This window comes from Giraffa tippelskirchi, chromosome 8 (genome assembly GCF_054371585.1).
Source record: "Giraffa tippelskirchi isolate mGirTip1 chromosome 8, T2T-mGirTip1v1.2.pri, whole genome shotgun sequence".
In the NCBI taxonomy this organism is placed as follows: domain Eukaryota; kingdom Metazoa; phylum Chordata; class Mammalia; order Artiodactyla; family Giraffidae; genus Giraffa; species Giraffa tippelskirchi.
The window spans coordinates 153,651,296-153,670,285 of NC_137282.1; the positions used below are offsets into that span (position 1 = coordinate 153,651,296).

Consider the following 18,990-nt stretch of genomic DNA (forward strand, 5'->3'; position numbering starts at 1 on the left):
GCCTTTGAAGTGACAGAGAAGATTTCCCCAAAGCTCTCTAGGTTAAAATAAATCCCATTATCATCGCCCTTTTGAGCACACCTCTCAAATATTCTCCTCTCTCCTCATCACTTTTCTTTCATGAATTTTTAGGTAGGCTGTTCAAGCTATCAACCACCTCACAGAATTTCATTCTAAGACCTGCTTTCAGAGTTTTGAGATGATAGAACAATGAAGGGCCTTTAAAATGCCCCCAAATAGGGTGTATGTAACGGGGGAGCAGGTACATCTATATCATCCCTTGTGGAGTCATCAGTAACATTACTCAACACAGAGGCTTTGAAGCCATCGTCTTAATGAGTCTGTCGCACTTGGCAACATGTAAAAGTCTTCAGATAGATTTGTACACAGTAGAAGTTATTTTCAGAATGTGAATATTGGCTGCTCTGAGGAATGCATGTAATATGGCTGACACAGCAAGAACCCCTTGGTTAGTAGTTGTTGGGCTGACTGTCAGCACAACTCTACCCGGGAGCAGGGGATCACCTAGGAAATGCAGCTAACCATCCCCACTTGAAGAAGGATTTGTTTCCTCTGCTCTGTGTATGAGGTTAATGGCCTTAAGTGGTTTGGGACAGGATTCATGGAGCTAGCTCCAGGTTGGTCCTCCCACCTGGAACTCAATGGGCATCCCCATCTGATACTGTAACTTGTAGGTATGTTTGTATATGTCTGCATGATGTGAACGTAGCTCTGTAATTGAATATCAGCCTCATGTATAGAGAGACACTTGATTCGCATAGCAGATGTAAGGCTGATGCTATTGCACAATTTTTTGTATCGTGGAACAAATGCATAACCTCGGGTCATTGGATTCTATTTATTCCAAGTAACATTCACCACTTTTGGGGTAGTGGAAATGTTAAGTTCATCTCTTCTGGTGATACTACAATATCTTTGTTCACAGGGGCAGAGGATGAGTAACATAGGAAAAAAGAAAACAGGTTTGGGGGCCACAGAGACTAGGATTAAATCCCAACTCCATCAGAGTGTATAGTCATGACATTAGGTCACTGATTCAATCTCTTTGACACTAGAGTTCCTTATTTGTAAAATCGGAACAACAGCATTTTTCTCACTAGTTTACTGTGAGTATCAAACAAAATACTTTTTGTGAAATGTGTACCTAAATGTTTAACAGATAGTAGGAACTCAAAATTTTTTAAATTCTCTTTTCATTATACAGATAGCCCATAACAATGAAATTTTCCCCAGATAATATGAACATTTATATGGGCTCATGCCCACACACTGGAGAAGGGAATGGCAACCCGCTCCAGTATTCTTGCCTGGAGAATCCCATGGACAGAGGAGCCTGGCGGGCTACAGTCCACGGGATCACACGAGTCGGTCACGACTTCGCAATTAAACCACCACCGTGCCCATATACATACTATAGTAATAGACTTCCATATAAGTTAATTCTAGTTGTTTTTTCTAAAAACACTTAAGTCTTCTATGGAGCAAGTAAAATATATCATTTAAGAAGTGTGTCTAAAATGAGATTAATCACAGTTATTGAAAAAAAAAGTAGAAAAGCCACAATCCATGTAAATTACATAAAAATTTACTACTTTTAAAGTGAGATATTTTAATTATTTATGTGTTTCTGGATGTGTGCCTGTGTATGAAATTCAACAGAACATTTTCAATATTACTGTATTTAGTCAATACAGCCTTTCCATATCTGTGGGTTCCACACCTGTGTATTCAACCAATCACAGATTGAAAATATTTATGGGCAAAAAAAAATTCTAGAAAGTTCCAAAAAGCAAAACTTGAGTAGTTCCCAGGCAACAATTGACATAGCATTTACATTCTATTATGAGTAATGTATGCAGACAATGTAGGTTATATGCAAATACTGTGCCCTTTTATATGGACTTGAGTATCCTTTCAATCATTTCAATTTATTGAAATTTGTCATAGTACATGGCACATGTGTGCATGCTCCAGTCGTGTCCAACTCTTTGAAATCCTATGAACTGTAGCTCGCTAGGCTCCTCTATCCATGGGATTTTCCAGGCAAGAATCCTGGAGTGGGTTGCCATTTCCTCTTCCAGGGGTTCTTCCTGACACAGGGATTGAACCTGCGTCTCCTGCAGCTCCTGTGTTGTTTTCTTTACCAGTAGCGCCACCTGGGAAGCCTGCATGGCACATAAGCAGCCTAGAAAAACCAACAGCTACTCAAAGGATGCTGAGCTTCCCCTGCTTTCGATATTTGTCTTTCAGACAAGAGAGACTGACTGGAGTACCTGGGGCTTGACCATGTAGCTGGGCCAAGCACAGGAACTGTTTTGTATTCATTGCATCCTCAAAGTGTTGCCCATATTTCAAGTCCTGGGGAAGCCCTCCCTGTTTTCTCCAGCTCTCACTGGTTCTCCTCCTAAGTTCCTAGAATATGCCTTCATTTGTCCAACAAATATTTATTTTCAACTACATGCCAGGTACTCTTTTCGGGGCCAGGGACACAGTGATGAACACATAAATGCCTGACTCGTGAAGCTAAAATACAGTCTTAACTCTAATGTCTGTTCAGCACTGTCATCGGTGAGGATAGCATCTGTCCAGTGAGTTAATAAACCACAGGAACATACTTTGGGTGTGAGTCACATGCAGCGCCCAGCACCTGAACACTAAGCAGGTGTTCCATCATCCTCTGGGGGGTCCATTGACTTGTTTTAACAGAGACCAGCTATAGAGCGGATACACAGTAAAACTCTATTTTGAATACTGAATGGACTTTGACTGGCTTCTCCATACAGTAAATACAGGTACAGCAGAAAACTAAGAGGCTTATTTACATGTGTTGGTGGAGGCAGATTGGGGAACTGAGTATTTTCTTCCGATCAGCTTATGTGCGAATCTATGTTTGTGTACTTGTGTATATGCAATAAAACAAGGATGAAACGTCTTCATCTTTTCCTTCTTTCCCTCCTCCCTGTCTCTCACTGTTCTCACAGGTCAGCGTGGAAGTTTTGGTAGAGTATCCTTTTTTTGTGTTTGGACAGGGCTGGTCATCCTGTTGCCCGGAGAGGACCAGCCAGCTCTTTGATTTGCCGTGTTCCAAACTCTCCGTCGGGGACGTCTGTATCTCGCTCACCCTGAAGAACCTGAAGAACGGCTCTGTTAAAAAGGGCCAGCCCGTGGATCCGGCCAGCGTCCTGCTGAGGCACTCAAAGACCGACGGCCTCGCGGGCAGTAGACATAGGTGTGCCGAGCAGGAAAATGGGCTCAGCCAGGGAAGCGCCCAGATGCTCTCTGAGAACGGCGAACTGAAGTTTCCCGAAAAAAGAGGATTGCCGGCTGCACCCTTGCTCACCAAAATAGAACCCAGCAAGCCCGCAGCCACGAGGAAGAGGAGGTGGTCAGCGCCCGAGACCCGCAAACTGGAGAAGTCGGAAGACGAGCCACCTTTGACTCTTCCCAAGCCTTCTCTCATTTCTCAGGAGGTTAAGATTTGCATCGAAGGCCGCTCAAACGTAGGCAAGTAGAAACCGCCTGGGGAAGGGAAAGCTGGCCCTCCTTTATCATTTGTATCCAGATTACAGATGTACTGTAGGCTAAATAACTCAGTATTTACATGTTATCCTCTTACTTTAGGGTTCTGTTATAACCTTGTCATTAGAGTTACAGCAGGCGTTGGGCAGGCGATTGGTGCATATGCTTTTTCCGGGCGTGTCTCTCCTCGGGTGGGCAGATGGGGTGCCAGGGTAAGTCCAGCCCAGGCTCCAGGCAGGTGGTGGGCATCCTGGTTGAGACGAAGGTGGCCCCATGGCACCCGCCTTTTCTGGCATCGCAGATGCACCCACGGGGGCACCGACTTCCACCGGCTTCAGAGGGATGGTCTGTGGGAAGGGAGCTGTGTCAGGGGGGTGTGCGCGTGCCTGTGTGCCAGGGAGGGTGCCTGGGTGACACTTCTGTGAGGGTGTCTTTCTCTCTGCCTCCCTCTCTCTTGCTCCCGGCACCGGATTGGAGGACTGGGGGAATGTCCTCAGGAGGTTCCCCTATGCAGAGTCAGCATCGGGGCCTCCGAGAGAGGTACCAGACAGCAGATGGAAAGCTAACCGTGTAAAAGAACATTTCCCCCCACCCCAACTTATTTTACAATAAAAGCAACTTTTAATCATAGAGATAAATATATATATATATATATATTTCCCCCTATGGGGCCTGACTGCACTGATATTTTTTTAAAGAGCAACTGCCACCCATGGGATTTCGTTTCTGCTTCACTAGTGCAGCAGTGATGTCTCCAGGGCGTCATGATGGGCAGGCGGCCCCTGCTGGCATCGCTCCGCACTGGTTGGGGGGAGGGGGGCGCTGGGCAGCAGGGGTGGGGGAGAGTGAACACCCCCTCCGGTCTCTGTGCAGTGTTAGGAAAACCAATCAGGTTAATTGCATTGACTTCCGCTCCCAAGAGATAAGACACAAACTGCCCTTCAAAAGAGCTGCAGAAGCTCTTTGCTTTGGGTTTGCAAATCTTTTGTCTTTTAACTCTAGTACTGTTTATAGTTCATGACAATGGACAACTCGGGTGCCACATTTTTCAGATTCCAGTGTGATGTGAGGAATTAAGATTTTGAAGATAAGCGTATATATTACTATCTCTAAGTACTTAAAATGCCGTTCACACTTTATTACCAAGCATCTTGGTCTCTCATTCAACAAGTACTGTATCTCACTTTAAACTCTTTGGGAAGAAAAACAGAAAAAAAAAAAAAAAAACTAAGTTGCTTTCTTTTTTTTTTTTTTTTTTTTTAACACTGTAACTACATTTCAGCTCTGCAGAGTTTCTCACGGAGCAAGATGCTGAAAGTTTCAAAGTGGTTTCAAGGGATGAATGTGAATTATGAACTTGTATGTGACAATGAATGACCACCAAGTACAGCCTGGCAGGAGGCACTCTTCACTTTGATGTCTCAGAAAGGATTTTAAAAGCATATGCAGAGCTGGCAGAGGAACTGAGAGGGAAGGGACGGGAAAAAGAAAAAAAGAATACTCACTTTTGTCCAGTGTTTTTCTTTTTAAGATGAACTTTTAAAGAACCTTGCGATTTGCACATCTTGAGTTTATAAATTTGTGTGATATTCCTGCAGTTTTTATCCAGTAACATTGTGGGAAAGGCTTGGGGGACTGAACGAGCATAAATAAATGTAGCAAAATTACTTTCTAACCTGCCTAAAGTCTAGGCCTTTTATAAGGTTATGTTCCTTTCAAGATTCATTTTTGGTCTTCTTACCGTATCTGTCACATAAAACCAGGTCTTAGCAGGACAACTCTGAGAATTTTCTTCAGATTCATTGAGAGAGTTTTCCATGAAGACATTTACATATATGAGCAAGTTTGTTTTTTTTTTTTTTTTTTTAGGAAAACAATTATTGTTGTTGTTATTAATGTTATTTTCAAAATGACTTTCTTTTTCCATCTGAAATCAAGATTTAATGTTTGGTACAAACCCAGAAAGGGTCTTTCACAGTTGAGACCTTTTATCCCCAGAGATCTGAAATATTGTTTGTGGGTTTTGAGTGTGCGTTTTCAAGTGCTTAAAAGTTTTATAAGGAGAGAGAAATTTTTAAATATTCTTACTTGGAATGGCTGCAACGAACCTGAACAAATACCTGATTTTTCTTTTACCATTGAAAATAGTACTTTTTCCACTTCACAGATTTTTAAAAAAATTCTCGTCAGCCCACATTCTGGCTTTCCAGTATTCCTTCACATTTAGCTCTCAGCAGAACTGATGATTTTTAGAAACCATGTCTGGGGTGCGCCAAAAACATTGGAATAGGTTTTGAACTGCTAGATCCAGTCCTTGACTTTCTTCCGTTTTCATTACCCTCTCAGCATGCTAGCAGAGAGCTGGGTGAGTCCATTCTTGCAGTCATATTGCTTACTTAGTGCTGTATTTTTTTAAACGTCTCTGTTCGGAGAACTTGCTTAATCTTCCATATATTCTGCTCAGGGCACTTGCAATTATTAGGTTTTGTCTTTTTTTGTTTTGACGGTAAGAGGAATATGGGGCTGCCACACAGACTTTGTCCTCATCAGTACCACTAACGACAGCAATTCACGCGGACTCAGAGAAACACCCACCACCTTTTGACTTCTTTTGAGTATTGAACTAACCGGATCCACACCTCCAACACTAAAACGGGAAAACATGCGTGGTTTGGAGCAATAGGAACACCATCATTGTTTTTCGTGCTTCTGTTTCAGGTATAGGAATTATCAAAGAATCGGTTCTTTCTAAACATTGTCCCATTTCACCTTCTTGCTTCTTTAGCGTGTGCAATACTTTCCGTGCCAATAGAGTCTGATCAGTCTGCTCTAGAGAAAGTGTAGGTAGGCCCTCTTGGCTTTTTCCTTATTCTCTCCATCCTGTTCCTGTGCCGGCCAGAGAAGGGCTGGAAGGAAGGAGCCAGGAAGGGGAGAACCTCCTGCTGGGCGATCGCCCTGCTCGGGGAAGCTGAGGCCCCAGGGCGGGGAGCTTTTGGGGAGCCCCGCGTTTCCGTCGCCCTGTTGCAGGAAAGAGCAAAGGAGATGGAGGAGAAGAACGCACTCTTCCCCTCCTCACCCCGAGGAATAGAGGCGTGCAGACGGGAAGGAGGCAGACTCATTTCTAAGGCGCACTCTGGAGCAATCGAGCCAGGATCAGCCCCTGTTACACGGTCCTTTCCTCGAGTAGGTGGGCGCCCCCCCTCCCCCTCGCTCAGGTCTGTGTCCTGGAGACTTGGAGCCGTGCCTCCTCCGAGCGTGGGCAGGAAGCGTGGTCCACCGCGTGCGCGCCTTCCGAGCCTCCGGCGCCAGTGGCTGCGGAGGGGCCGGGCCTCCTGCGGACAAGGGCCACCGCTCCTCTGTGGCAGCTCTCTCCTCCAAATAGGAAGGCCATCCAGAGGACAGGGGCCCTCCTCTCGTTGGCAGACATGGGTGAGCCCCGAGGTCCGCAGAGCAGCCCAGTCACTGCGCCCGCGTAGCCCACCTAACAGTGCTGGGCGCAGAAACCCCCCGGTGCCACGCAGCTTGCGAGGGTCAGCCATGTGCCTCTGTACTGTCCACTTTGCAATATTTCCCTAACCCATCTTTCGTTCTTCTTACCCGTTTTCCATTTTTAAACTAGTAATAGCAGGCCTTTTGCATTTACAGTGGAACACAATCACCAAGAAATTAGTCAGGGCGAAAAGAAAAAAAAAAATTCACCAACAAACAAGGACCTCTCTTTCTAGGGATTTCTAAATATATAAAATGACTGTTCCTTAGGATGTTTCAACTTAAGAATTATTTCAGTTTGGGCCACATTGGGGGCAGGGCAGGGCGGCTAGAGAGATGGATACCACTTACCTCAAATCTTTTCAAGTGGAAATCCAAAATTGCTTTTTCATTTGGACGTTCAGGATGATTTTCTATGTCGGTCAATTTTGTGTCTTTTCCAACTCACCCCCGTTTGTTTTGGGAGGAATTTTTTTTTCCCCGTTGCTGTCCTCAATCCCATTTCTCACCCTGAATCATGACCCTATGTGTGTCCTGTTAGGTGAGTGCAGTGGGTTTTCTCGCCCACCGGGAAATGGCAGCACCCCTCCTCCTCCCCCCCAAGGAACTCTGCAGAACCTTTCACACCTCTAACTCAGGGACGGGGCTGGCGTGTGTGTGGTACACTGACGTGTCCAGAAGCAGCACTTTGACTGTTCTGGGAGTAGGGTTGTTCAAGGAATGTTTGGATTTCCTGCATCTTGTGGATTTCTTAGATACCGCATAGATCGCAATATAATGCTGCATGTTCAAGATGAACAGTAGCTCCTAGAAATCATAAAGTCCACTCTTTGCACATAGTTTGATCTTTACTGAAATACGTTGCCAAAATTTATTTTTGTTGTATAGCTTTGGAATTTTTTTTAAGGAAACAATTGACAATACCCTTTAACATCTGTGACTACTAAGGAAACCTGTTTCTTTCATAGAAAAAAAATTCTCAAATGCTTTTAAAGACACTAAATGCCATGCTATTTCAGATCTGGGTGAAGAAGCAGAGCTCTGGGGACAGAAGGCCGGACTTTTTGAGCTGTGTTGGTTGTCATGGTTACTGTTTGATGAACTGTAAGCAGCTCGACAAACCGTGGTCCGTTTCCTCCTAATACCCTTTGCACGTCCTATCTCCTAGTCACCCATGATAATCCCAGGTGAAAAAAGGGCCAGCAGTCTCCATGACCCAATCCTGCTTCTTCAGGGTGATGTGAAAGCAAAGGGAATTACACTGTGTGGCTTTTCAAGTGAAGCGGAAGTCTTTGCTTCCACCTTTGTTTTCAACCCAGGATTTCTGAAATAGAAAATTTAAGAACACATCCAGTAATAACTATACAGAGAACGTACTTTTCTATAAAGCACATGCCTATGCCATTGTGTTAGGTTGGTTTCCTCTTTTTTTCCTCCATGGACAGTGTTGTGTTTCTGTTGATAGGGAAACTCCAAACTTTGCACACCTCTACTCCGGAGCTAAGATTTCTTTTACATAGATGACCTCGCTTCAAATAAGTTACCTTACTGATAGGATCTTTTCTTGTAGCACTATACCTTGTGGGAATTTTTTTTTTTAATGTACACCTAATTTGAGAAGCTGAAGAAAAAAAAAACAACTTTGAAGCACTCACTTTGAGGAGTACAGGTAATGTTTTAAAAAATTGCACAAAAGAAAAATGAATGTCAAAATGATTCAGTGTTTGAAAGATATGGATCTGTTGAAACAATGAGTTTCATACCTTGTTTGTAAAAAAAAAAAAAAGCATAAAGGTTGAAAGTTACATGTTTTTTTGTATATAGAAATATGTCATGTCTAAATGATCAGATATGTATGGTTATGGCCTGAAAGAATTACTACTTAAAAGGCTCTTCAACTATACCTATGCTTCCTCTAGGTTTTTGTTACATAGAACCCTCTTCTGAGGGAGAGTAATTCTGTATTTTGCAATTAGAGAATACTGTTCATTCCTATGCCGAAAGTACTTCTCCGAGCGCCCTTCTTAGTTTAAACTCTTAAGCCATTGCAACTCCTTTTTCTCCAGAGATGATGTTTGACATTTTCAGCACTTCCTGTTCCAGTAAACCCAAAGAATATAATTCTGAACAAGAAGTGTTTGTAACAAGGGATCCTGGCTACCAAGAAAACGGGACTCATCACGAGGACACACACACACACACAAATGTTCAGCCTTCTCTCCCCTCGACACCTCATTTCAATGGCGGGGGGTGGAGGGGTTAAACAAGAATTTCAGTTGAGATGCCTCGTTTCACTTTGGTTTTATTTTTATTTTGTTTTCTTTACCATTAAGAGGCCAAAATTAACATGGAGCAACTTCTCAGAAGTCATATTCTGTCCAGAAATCAAGCCAGCCCGTAGAAACTGGACAGCTGCCAGGGGAGGGGCGGGATGTTGAGCAGATCCCTCCTCCAATTCTTAAAATTCAGAATCTGAGCCCCTTCCTTACATTACACACGATGTTTCTGGTAGCTGACATTCACCTGTACGACGGCGGGAGGGAACAGTGGCTTCAGTTTCTCATGTCCTCATGACTTGCATACAAATGGTTCAGCTGTATTAACATTAAGTGCTTTTGGCCAATAGGTAGTAGCTCTCCAGTAACCGTCTCTTAAGAATTTCCGTCACTTTTCTTATCTGAAAGGACTCCAGTCTTCCACTGCAGATAATTGGAGACTTCACCCAAGTTTTCTTTCCCTTTAGTTTGTCCGTTTGCTGCCTGGGATGGCCGATGAGCCTGTCTCCTTTTCCATGGCCAGTCTGAAGGCCCCCTTTGGAAGCGCTGTTTACAGTCATCTGGCCAAGGTAACAGTAACTGTCCTCTGGAATAAATGGCAAGTCTGACGGTTACCAAGCTGGGTCTGTAGGTTTCCTCTGGTTCCCTAACACGAACCGCCTACTCTTAAGTTAATCCAGCTCAGGAGTGGGGTGAATTTCTTTGTCAATGAACATTAAACTTGATACCTGTGTGCATCAGTTCTGTGAATACTGCCCTTTTTGGCCTTTCAGGGGAGGTTTTTTTTTTTCCTCCTCAGCCTTCACTGCTCCCTGTACACCCAAATTAGTGTCAGCTGAGAGGCTCCAGCAGAGCCCTGCCAGTGTTTTCTGGTGGCCTTTGGTTAAGACAAGAGTCCTGATTTCTAGCCAGTGGGGTCCTGGCCCCAGAGCCATCTCTGAGAGTCACACCGATGTGTTTTTCTAATATCAGCTCACGACCTACCAACCTTCCAATCGTACGCCTCCCACCGGCCAAGGAAAAAGAGACACCAGAACTTTGAGGGCACTATCAGACTGACATGGCCAGTACAGAGGAGAACTAGGGAAGGGATGATGATTTGCACCTTACTGAAAAGAAAAATTTAAGTGCATACATAGTTAAGAGCTTTTATTGTGACAGGAGAACTTTTTTCCATATGCGTGCATACTCTCTGTAATTCCAGTGTAAAATATTGTACTTGCACTAGCTTTTTTAAAACAAATATTAAAAAAAAAAATGGAAGAATTCCTATTCTATTTTCTAATCGTGGTGTGTCTATTTGTAGGATACACTCGAGTCTGTTTATTGAATTTTATGGTCCCTTTCTTTGATGGTGCTTGCAGGTTTTCTAGGTAGAAATTATTTCATTATTATAATAAAACAATGTTTGATTCAAAATTTGAACAAAATTGTTTTAAATAAATTGTCTGTAAACCAGTACAAGTTTATTGTTTCAGTATACTCGTACTAATAAAATAACCGTGCCAATTGCAAACGTTGTCTGTGCCTGTGTCAGGTCCTCGGAAACCAGGGAGGCTGAGGAAGTGATGGTTCTTCTTCCTTCTTGATCTGCTGTGATCACTGGGTAGGTTTGTGGTGGCAAGAGTGACATAAGGCTTTGCCTTTCTTACTAATTTTGGGGAGTGGGAAGAGGGTCCATTGTGCTTGAGATGAGAATCAGATAAGAGGCAGGTTTCAACGTCTGATGTTTCAGCCTGTTCCATTTGTTTCTCCTCTGCACGCTGCTGTTTTTACAAGTTTTTCTTTTTTGTTTCTCGTAGCATTATTGACATGTTTCTGTAAGCTTTGCTGCACACTGGTTAATGGTCTGAAGGTGGAAAGTTCATTTGTGTTTCTTGGAGTTCATGCCTGTTAGAAACTCAGAGGTTTGCACAGTGCCCGCTCTCAGATGGAGGAGGCTTGGCAGTTGTCCCAGAAAGGAATTCCTCCAGGACCCAGTCAGGTGAGGCCCTCTACCTGCATCTGCACGCGTGGCTGTCCAATCCTTCCAGCCCTCAGGTTCTGCAGCGCTGGAAGAGAACTCTTGGCGTCCAATTCAGCGTTGTTGCTTATCCCAGGCAGGGACGGGCATCTCCTTTCCTGTTAGTCATCTTGGTTTAGTGTATGGGGATATCTCACCAGGACTCTGCTGTTAGGCCTGTGGCATCGAGGCCCTGTTGTACTAAGAATGCTTGTGTGAACGAACGTTGGTGTGTAAATTAGCAGTGATGCACTGAGCCTTGAAACCCAGACGACAAGGCTGTCCAAGCCCTCGTCCTCCAGAAGAGTCTGGGCAGGCGTGGGCCACTCTGGTGAAGCAGTCTGAACCGCCGCCTGCTCTGCTGCTGTTAATAGTAGGTGCTAATGGTCCTGACAAGTCTGGATTCCAAGAGCTGCGAGTCTTACCTGAACCAGTCCGGTTGATGAGAGGAACCAGTCCAGTTTGCTTCACAGGTGGCAACGAGGTCGACCTTGAAAACACCAGGAGCCTACAGTGCACAGGAAGCCCTGTACAATCAGCAGGTGTGAGAACGTCCAGGGCAGGCTCCCCCATGCCCACTGCTACTGGAGGTAGAGATGAACCTGCAGAGGGTCAGGGAGCCTTAGAAGTGAAACCTCTGCTTCAACATGTTCCTGATGAGGTTCTGGCTTCTGCGATCATGTTTTCGCTTCCCTAAAAACCAGGTGAGTGAAGAACCTGCCTCACTCCCCTTGGTGGAAACAAAGTGGGTAGTCTGGAAAGTCTTTGCACAAGATGGATAAAGCAGGCACAGGTCCTCACGGATAGGACTGGACAGCCCCAAGCTGAGACAGGAGTATGAAGGATGCTGTTCTGGAAGTTTCCTACTTACTAGCAGTTCTTTTTTAAGAGCTTTAAGACTTCTCCTCCACTTCTTTCCCTTCTTTTGCCATGAAGGATCTCTTAAAACTAATGAACTCAACGGCTCGAGTGTAACATCTTTTATAGGAACAGGGGTTCACACTTCAGACAACCAGACAGAAAAGGTGGGGTACCTCCAGCAGCAATGCACATCCTGCTAGATGTTCAGTATCCTTCAGCCCCTCACCTCAAGTGTGTGGCATTCGTGTTCCTACAAGAATTATTCTGGGTGGATTTTGGAGGAAAAAGTATTACCACGGAGCTCAAGTTGCTGGATTTTTAAATGTATTCTTCTAATCTAAGACTATGAGACTGGACCATGAAGAAGGCTGAGCGCTGAAGATGCCTTTGAATCATGATGCTGGAGAAGACTCCAGAGAGTCCCTTGGACAGCAAGGAGCTCAAACCGGTCAATCCTAAAGGAAAACCATCCTGAATAGTCACTAGAAGGACTGATGCTGAAGCTGAAGTTTTCCAATACTTTGGCCACCTTATGCAAAGAGCTGACTCATTGGGGAAGACCCTGATGCTGGGAAAGATTGAAGGCAGGAGAAGGGGGCAACAGAGGATGAGATGGTTGGATGGCATCACTGACTCAACAGACATGAATCTGAACAACTCCAGGACATAGTGAAAGACAGGAAAGCCTGGCGTGCTGTAGCCCACAAAGAGTCGGACACAACTGAGCAACTGAATGAACAACAAAGACTATAGGCTCAGGCCTGTAAGTCCCTGGAGTGTGGTGGTTGGTCTGGATTCCTCATACAGTGTCAGTCACCAGGAACATCAGGCTGTTAATTCGCTCTCACGCAGCAGGAATGAGTGGCTCCCCTCTCCTCCAGGGCCGTCACTTGTCTCTTCAAAGAAAAATTAACTCCTGTATCTGCTGCTTTAGCCTCATTGAAAAGGAAATAAAGTAAAACATCCTGGGCTACATACACTTCCCAGTCCTAATACTCAAGTAATGCTTCAAAAGAAGTGGGCGGTCGTCATTAATGCATGCGGGTTCACCGTTTAGACAAGTGTCACAGTGCACTGGGGTGGGACTCCCCCCAAGGCCACGAGTCTTTTCTCCAAGAAAGTACAAATGTCATCAATGAATGAATGGACCCTTAGACAGCAGCACCCACGGTCCCTCCTAGAGAGTATTCATCGCTGTGACGAGGGGACACTTCTACCTCCGATTCTAAACCAGTGTCAAGGCTTTGGCTGCTTTTCAGTGGGACTCTACCTGCCAACTTTTTAGTGGATAACCTTGCAATGGAAAGAGCCCCTGGAACTTCTTCAAAATAATGTTATCTCTTTAAGAGAGAGGACAGCCTGGAACTGAGGAGGAGAGGGGAGAGATGGAGGAAAATGAACCAAATGAAAACCCAGGACAAGACTAGAAGCAGCATGAGCACAGTGACGGAGGACCTGTTCCCCAAAGGCATGTGTAAGAGACGTGGCGGAAGTGTGTCCCCGCACCCTGGGGACACCTAAGGAAACCAAGTTCACCTGTCCAGCTGATCGCTCTCATTCCTCTGCAGCATCTGTGAGCTGGACGGAGGCAGGGGCTGGTTCCTCTGGCTGTGGCCCCGTCCCCCTCCCCCCCTGCCCTTCCCACTCAGGTACCTTGACCATCAAGAGCCAATCGTGGGAAGGAAGCAGAAAACCCGCAGCTCCCCCAACAACTTGGTCCTGTAAATGCAAACTCCAGCACACAAGCAAGTCTTCGTAGCATTATATTAAAGTGAAACCATTTTCTTTAAAAAAAAAGAAAAAGAAAAAGGTGTGAATATTAGTTTTAACGATGAGGTTACACATTCCGGGCAGGTAAGCGCCAACCGCTGAGTGCCCGACTTCTGGGCCCCTCGACCTCGGGGAGGCCCGCAGCGTCCAGGGGATGGGAGGAGAAGAGGGAGTGGCCCCCCACCCCCCAGGACCAGCTGGAACCTCTGCCCTAACACGAGAAGGGAGATGGAAAAGCAGGCATGTGTGGATGCCTCCGCTGGCCGGAGGTGGCCTCGTCCTCGGGGTTAGCTGAACACGGCGTTGTGCTGCTGGGTCACTCGGATGAACGTGGCCCTCCTGCTGAGCTCTTTGAGTTTGGCAGCCCCCACGTAGGTGCAAGTAGACCTCAGTCCCCCAAGAATATCCAGAATAGTGTTCTCGACGTCCCCTTTGTAAGGCACTTCCACAGTCTTGCCCTCAGGGGCTCTGGAAGAAAAAGGGTGTGTTTCTTTCAGGCTGGTTCTTTTCCCTGAATTACCCAGCCAGGATCCCCAGCTTTGGCACTTGAACCCGCCCCAAGGTACTCAGGCGACTGCACCGACTGAAACGACCCACCCTAGGAGGACCTCAGCCTTGCTGCACACGCCACGTGGGTCAGGCCAGCATCTCGGGTGAACGCACTCCTCCCACCTAAGACACACAGCCTCACTGCTGACTGCCCAGAGTGCCAAGAACACAAAGTCTCCGTTAGCAACTCCTGGAAGAGTTGCAGACCCAGCCAGCACCCGACCACCTCCTACAGGTATGCCACGCCTTCATTGGAAACCAGCCCCGCCTTTCCATCCTCCGTTAATCCATACATGAGCCTCCAGCTGACCCAGAGTCCAGAACACCAATGGGGTAGGAGAGCAGACCTCTCGGCCACCTCCCACCATGGCCTCTCCTGCTGGCCTGCCTTAACCGATAACAGAACAAGCCCAGAGTGTCCCCTTCCCCCGCACCCCTGCCAGCCCTCCAATCGGCATCAGACAGCATCTTCACAGGAGACGATGGAGAGAGGAAGGGACAGAGAAAATGGACAAGTGGGCACTGCGAGATGACATGGAAACCTCCACGAGTGAGGTAAGCGACTCCACTTGCACAGCCTTTGTTGGGCACCCCTCAGCTTACCTCCCTGCGTCTGCACAGATCACCATGCCTAGACGCAGTGTGGAGCCTCTACAAGGTGACCCAGAGCAGAACTAAGGACCTCCTCAGCACCCAAGGCTTTGGTGAGCATCCTTCACATTTTCTGGGTGACATTTAGAAATTCAGGTCTGGCTCATGGCACAAACGTGAAACCACATCTAACTGTCCTGCTGAGTCCCTGTCCCACTCTTCCTAAGGCCACCAAGCAACACTGCCGGATTCCGCGTCACACCCCCTTACTGCAGGTTTTAAAGAGACCACCTAGACTTGCGTTGGAAGGGGCATTACAAGAAGGGAATCTCCAGTCCACACAAAACTCTAGCCCCCATCCAAGGGTCAGGAAACCTGGAAATTCTAGTGAAAGTCGCTCAGTCGTGTCCAACTCTTTGCAACCCCATGGACTATACAGTCCATGGAATTCTCCAGGCCAGAATACTGGAGTGGGCAGCCTTTTCCTTCTCTAGGGGATCTTCCCAACCCAGGGATCAAACCCAGGTCTCCTGCACTGTGGGCTGATTCTTTACCAGCTGAGGCACCAGGAAAGCCCAAGAATACTGGAGAGGGTAGCCTATCCCTTCTCCAGTGGATCTTCCCAACCCAGGAATTGAACCAGGGTCTCCTGCATTGCAGGTGGATTCTTTACCAACTGAGCTATGAGGGAAGCCCAAACAATTTACCAAATACTGGAACTTTAGCTGGTCTCTTCACATGAAAAAACAGCATCTCTTGATCAAAAAGTCATTACCTAGAATTTCAAAAGGGTATTAACTCTTGTGCATTGAAATCTACACCTGCAAGACTACCCTCAGGTAAGATCTAGCAATTTAAACCATTGACCAGAACAAGACAGGGATGTCCACTCTCGCCACTGTTATTCAACAGTTTTCAAAGTCCTAGCCTCTGCAATCAGAGAAGAAATAAAAAGAATCCAAACTGGAAAAGAAGTAAAACTGCAGATGACATGATACCAACATAGAAAATCCTAAAGAAGCCACCAGAAAACTGCTGGTGTTAATAAATTTGGTAAAGCTGCAAAATATGAAATTAATGCACAGAAATCTCTCGCATTCCTATACAGTAACAATGAAAGATCAGAAAGAGAAATTAAGGAAATACCATTTTACTATTGCAACAAAAAAAAATAATACCTTGGAATAAGGTATTATTCATCTGTGCCATGAGGCCAGCAAAGCATCTGGCTGTCACACAATTGCAGTGGCTCCTCTCCCAGACCAGCACAAACATGGGCCCTTGAGCAGTGGTACTGGTAAAGCATTAAGCCGCTTGGCCAGAGGTTCAGGTCGAAGGGGAGGCAGTAAACCACTCCCTCTCTCTCTCCCGATACTGTATGGCCTCCACCAGTCATCACACAGGAGAAAGAGGCCTTTGGAGGCTGCGTGGGACGGAGTGTCCCTCTTGCCCTAAACTGTCTGTAGCTTCCAGGATGAAGGTATGAATGTAGCCCTGGCTCCTCATTCCCACCCTGCTGTCCCCATAACTACAACGTCTTTTCCTTATTGAGACTCCCCCCAAAAGAGAAAAAGACTGCAGAGAAAGAGGCGTGAAGTTAGACTACTAGTACGCGAACAGAGCTCTGGTGGGGGACCCCACCCCTCCCACCAGCCTGCTCACCTGAAATATCTCAGTGACTGAGTTGTGTACCTTGAGCTTGGCTCAAACCTTACATAATGTATCCAAATTCCATGTCCTCATGGTAAGCTTTTGGGTGTGGAATAAGTGGTAGGAAATGGAGGATATTGGCCCATGGCAGGGGGCCTGAATTCCCATCCTTCTAAGGATTCAGGAGCTCCTGTCCTGTCCACATGGTGCAGCCTGTCATCACTGCCAACTCTGATGAGAAGCAATGGCAGACTCTAAGGAGCAGGGCGAGGTGGTGAGCAAATTCTGCCACAACATTCTTCAAACACACGTACACACAATTAAAACAGAAGTGGAATGGATAAGCAGACGTATCCCTTCCACAGACGGATATGATTAAATGCCTACAAATGCTGCTTGTGTCAACTGTCCAAGCCTGCAGGCAGGGGCGAGTCCTGTGGGAGCTGCTGCAGGTGACACAGGGCATTCTTCCCAAAAGGTCTGACCTCCGTGAGGAGGTCTCACCCACCCCATCTCACATGCAGTGGGAGACCCTTCAACCTGACTCACGCCAGGCTCCACAGGGGATCTCTCAGGACAAGGCTGGGATATTCTGGCCTAGCCCCCTGGAAGCCTAGTGGGTCCCCTCCAGGGCTGGCTGAACAAGAATCATAACTACTCACACATACCCCTGATTCCATTTCCAACTCAACCCCAAACACTGCCGATGTGAGTTGGATAAAAATTATGGCTGTTTCGAAAGAGGCCAGGATGGGTTTTCTAATCAAAGATGACATAAATAGATGGAAAGAAACCACGTTCTTGGATTGGAGGAATCAATATTGTCAAAATGATTATACTACCCAATGCAATCTACACATTCAATGCAATTCTCTGTCAAATTAGCAACGGCATTTCTCACAGAACAACAAAAAATTCTGACAATTTGTATGGAGACACAAAAGACCCCAAAGTGATCTTGAGAAAGAAAAATGAAGCTGGAAGAATCAGGCCCCCTGACTTCAGACTATACTATATATACAAAGCTACAGTTATCTAAACAATATGGTACTGGCTCAAAAACAAATGTAGGTAAATGGAACAGGACAGCAAGCCCAGAGATAAATCCACACACCTATAGTCAGTTAATCTATGACAAAGGAGGCAAGACTATACAATGGAGAAAAGACAGCCTCTTCAATAAATGGGGCAGGGAAAACTGGACAGCAAAATGTAAGAAAACAAAACATTCTTTAACATCATACACAAAAGGAAACTCAAAATGGATTAAAGATCTAAATGTAAGACCTGATACCATGAAACTCAGAGGAAAACATAGGTAAAAAACTCTTTGACATAAATCACAACAATATCTTTTTTGATCCATCTCCTCGAGTAACAGGAATAAAAATAAATGGGACCTAATTAAACTCAAAAACGTTTTTGCACAGCAAAGGAAACCATAATCAAAATGAAAAGACAACCCACAGAATGGAAGAAAATATTTGCAAATGATGGCAACTAGCAAGGGATTACTCTCCACAATTTACAAATAGCTCATGTGGCTCAATATTAGAGATCACCTCACACCAGTCACAGTGGCCATGATCAAAAAGTCTACCAAGAGTAAATGCTAGGACGGGTGTGGAGAAAAGAGAGCCCACCTACACTGTTGGTGGGAATGTAAACTGGTACACCCACTACGGAAACAGTACGGAGACTCCTTAGGAAACTAAAGACGGAGCTACCATATGATCCAGCCCCACTCCTGGGCATGTATCTGGGGAAAAACATGGTTCTAAAGGATACACGTACCCCAGTGTTCACTGCAGCTCTGTTTACAATAGACAGGACATGGAAGCATCCTAAATGTCCACCAACAGATAAGTGGATAAAGAATATGTGGTACATATAACATGTACACAATGGAATATTACTCAGTCATTAAAAATGAAACAATGCCATTTGCAGCAACATGGATGGACCTACTAAGAAGTCAGAGAAAGACAAATATCATATGATACGGCTTCTGTGCACAATCTAAAAAGAAGGATATAAATGAACTTATGAATAAACTTACGGTTACCAGGAAGGAAGATGGGGGACAGACTCAGAGTCTGGCATTGACATGTACACACTGCTATATTTACAGTAGATAACCAAGAAGAACCTACTGTATAGCACAGGGAACTCTACTCAATATTTTGCAGTAACCTATAAGGAAAAAGAATCTGAAAAAATATATATACGTATGTACAACTGAATCACTTTGCCAAACACCTG

The 18,990-nt window shown here is 45.5% G+C and overlaps 2 protein-coding genes across 21 annotated transcripts in view; one reads left to right on the forward strand and one right to left on the reverse strand.

The window, feature by feature from the left end:
- ATXN1 (ataxin 1) overlaps positions 1-10,821 on the forward strand; it is a 451,903-nt gene extending 441,082 nt beyond the window's left edge. For 6 of the 14 annotated variants that reach the window (XM_081518164.1, XM_081518162.1, XM_081518165.1 and 3 more), the window contains 2 exons: positions 3,003-3,525; positions 9,773-10,821. In XM_081518164.1, coding sequence (XP_081374290.1) covers positions 3,003-3,525; positions 9,773-9,804 — 555 coding nt within the window. In that variant the 3' untranslated portion in view covers positions 9,805-10,821. Of the gene's footprint in view, positions 1-3,002; positions 3,608-4,822; positions 5,213-9,772 lie in introns of those variants that run through there. The other 8 variants (XM_081518155.1, XM_081518153.1, XM_081518152.1 and 5 more) reach the window with 3 other exon arrangements.
- Positions 10,822-13,918: 3,097 nt separating this feature from the next.
- The window catches only part of GMPR (guanosine monophosphate reductase), a 55,790-nt gene continuing 50,718 nt past the window's right edge, over positions 13,919-18,990 (reverse strand). For 3 of the 7 annotated variants that reach the window (XM_081518169.1, XM_081518167.1, XM_081518168.1), the window contains one exon: positions 13,919-14,406. In XM_081518169.1, the coding sequence (XP_081374295.1) occupies positions 14,226-14,406 (181 nt within the window). In that variant the 3' untranslated portion in view covers positions 13,919-14,225. Of the gene's footprint in view, positions 14,407-15,785; positions 18,922-18,990 lie in introns of all 7 variants that reach the window. The other 4 variants (XR_014061687.1, XR_014061689.1, XR_014061686.1 and 1 more) reach the window with 2 other exon arrangements.